The sequence below is a fragment of the Monoraphidium neglectum genome, assembly GCF_000611645.1.
Source record: "Monoraphidium neglectum strain SAG 48.87 unplaced genomic scaffold scaffold06138, whole genome shotgun sequence".
Taxonomy (NCBI): Eukaryota; Viridiplantae; Chlorophyta; class Chlorophyceae; order Sphaeropleales; family Selenastraceae; genus Monoraphidium; species Monoraphidium neglectum.
The window spans coordinates 1-1,341 of NW_014007497.1; the positions used below are offsets into that span (position 1 = coordinate 1).

General features: G+C 71.6%; 1 protein-coding gene across 1 annotated transcript in view; it reads left to right on the top strand.

Annotated features, from left to right (window-relative positions):
- Nucleotides 1–14: 14 nt before the first annotated feature.
- MNEG_16230 (hypothetical protein) overlaps nucleotides 15–1,341 on the top strand; it is a gene marked incomplete at both ends in the record, with an annotated part of 2,302 nt that continues 975 nt past the window's right edge. The window contains 2 exons of the mRNA XM_014035300.1: nucleotides 15–280; nucleotides 575–659. Coding sequence (XP_013890754.1) covers nucleotides 15–280; nucleotides 575–659 — 351 coding nt within the window. The remainder of the gene's footprint in view (nucleotides 281–574; nucleotides 660–1,341) is intronic.

Consider the following 1,341-nt stretch of genomic DNA (forward strand, 5'->3'; position numbering starts at 1 on the left):
CGGCGCAGCAGCGCATGATTGCGGATCTGAAAGAACTTATTGTTAGCAAGCTCACAAAGCTACAGGACGGCCCCGAGGTGGCCGCCGCAAGCGCCCCCGCCGCCGCCGCGCCGGACGCCGGGGCCGCCCCTGGGGCCGGCGGGGACCCCGAGGCGGCGCCGGCCGCCGCGTCGGGCGGCGGAGCGCAGGGCCTGGCGGCCGAACCTGCGCTGGTTGCGGGGCCGGAGGCGGAGGCGGGCGGCTACAGCCTCTGCATGATTAAGGGCGACTTCCTCGCTACGTGAGCGCGCGCGCGCGCATGCGCGCGTGTGCCGGGGTTGTGCGTGCTTGCGTCGAGCGCTCTCCTGCGCCCCGTCCTTCGCTTCCGCGCAGCCGCGCCACGCCAGCCGCGCCCGGCGGTTGAACCCCCCCTTCCGCCCCGCCTCGCGTCCCCGGTCGCGCGCCGCCCCTCTCCGACGCCACTTCGCATCATCTGATCTGATCTGATCTGATTTGACACGATCATCCACACGATCATCCGCCCGCCATGGGCGCTTGCTGCCCCTCCCACCAATGTTCAATCTTGTCACTCCAGCTACAATTACGAGCTGGACCTGTCGGCCCTGGGCAGGGTGAAGCTGCGGGACCTGATACTGGATGTGTTTGGATCAGATGTGGAGGTGGGTGCGGGTCTTGGGGGGGGGGGTGTGAGGCGTGCTGATGCGTGGATGGGGTTTGGCTGGTGGTGTGTATGTGTGTGTGTGCGTGTGCGTGCGCGTGTGTGTATGTTTAATGTTGCGTGTGTGAGCGTGAGAGAGAGAGAGGGAGTGTGAGTGTGTGTGTGAGTGTGTGTGTGTGTGTGTGTGTGTGTGTGTGTGTGTGTGTGTGTGTGCGCGCGCACACGCCTACGCCACGCCCGCGTGCCAGCGGGCGCCTGGTCTCGCTCTCCCCTGTCTGCGCCTGCGGCGCTTCGCGCCTGCCGGTGCTGCCAGGGTTGACCGCCCTGCTGGGTCCGGACGCCCCAGGCCCCCGTGCCTCGCAGCAGGGCGCCGGCACCCCAAAACGCCGCCCTCGCGCCCGCCCGCTTGACACCTGCCTGCCCTGCGGACACGTTGCCGCCCCCCCCAGGTCCGGTACCCCGCCAACGCGACCCATGCGGCCGTGTTTGCCGCGCCTGGCTCGACCCTGAAGCCAGGCCAGCCGCGGCCCGCGGGCCACGCCGCCGCGCTCTCACCCGCACCCGCAGTGGCCGCCGCGACCGCCGCCCCCGCGGCGCGCGAGCAGGCGGCGCCAGCGGCCGCGCCCGCGCCCGCGCCGGGCGCCGGCGCGCTGCAGCAGCTCGGGCGGTTCCTGCGGCGGCGG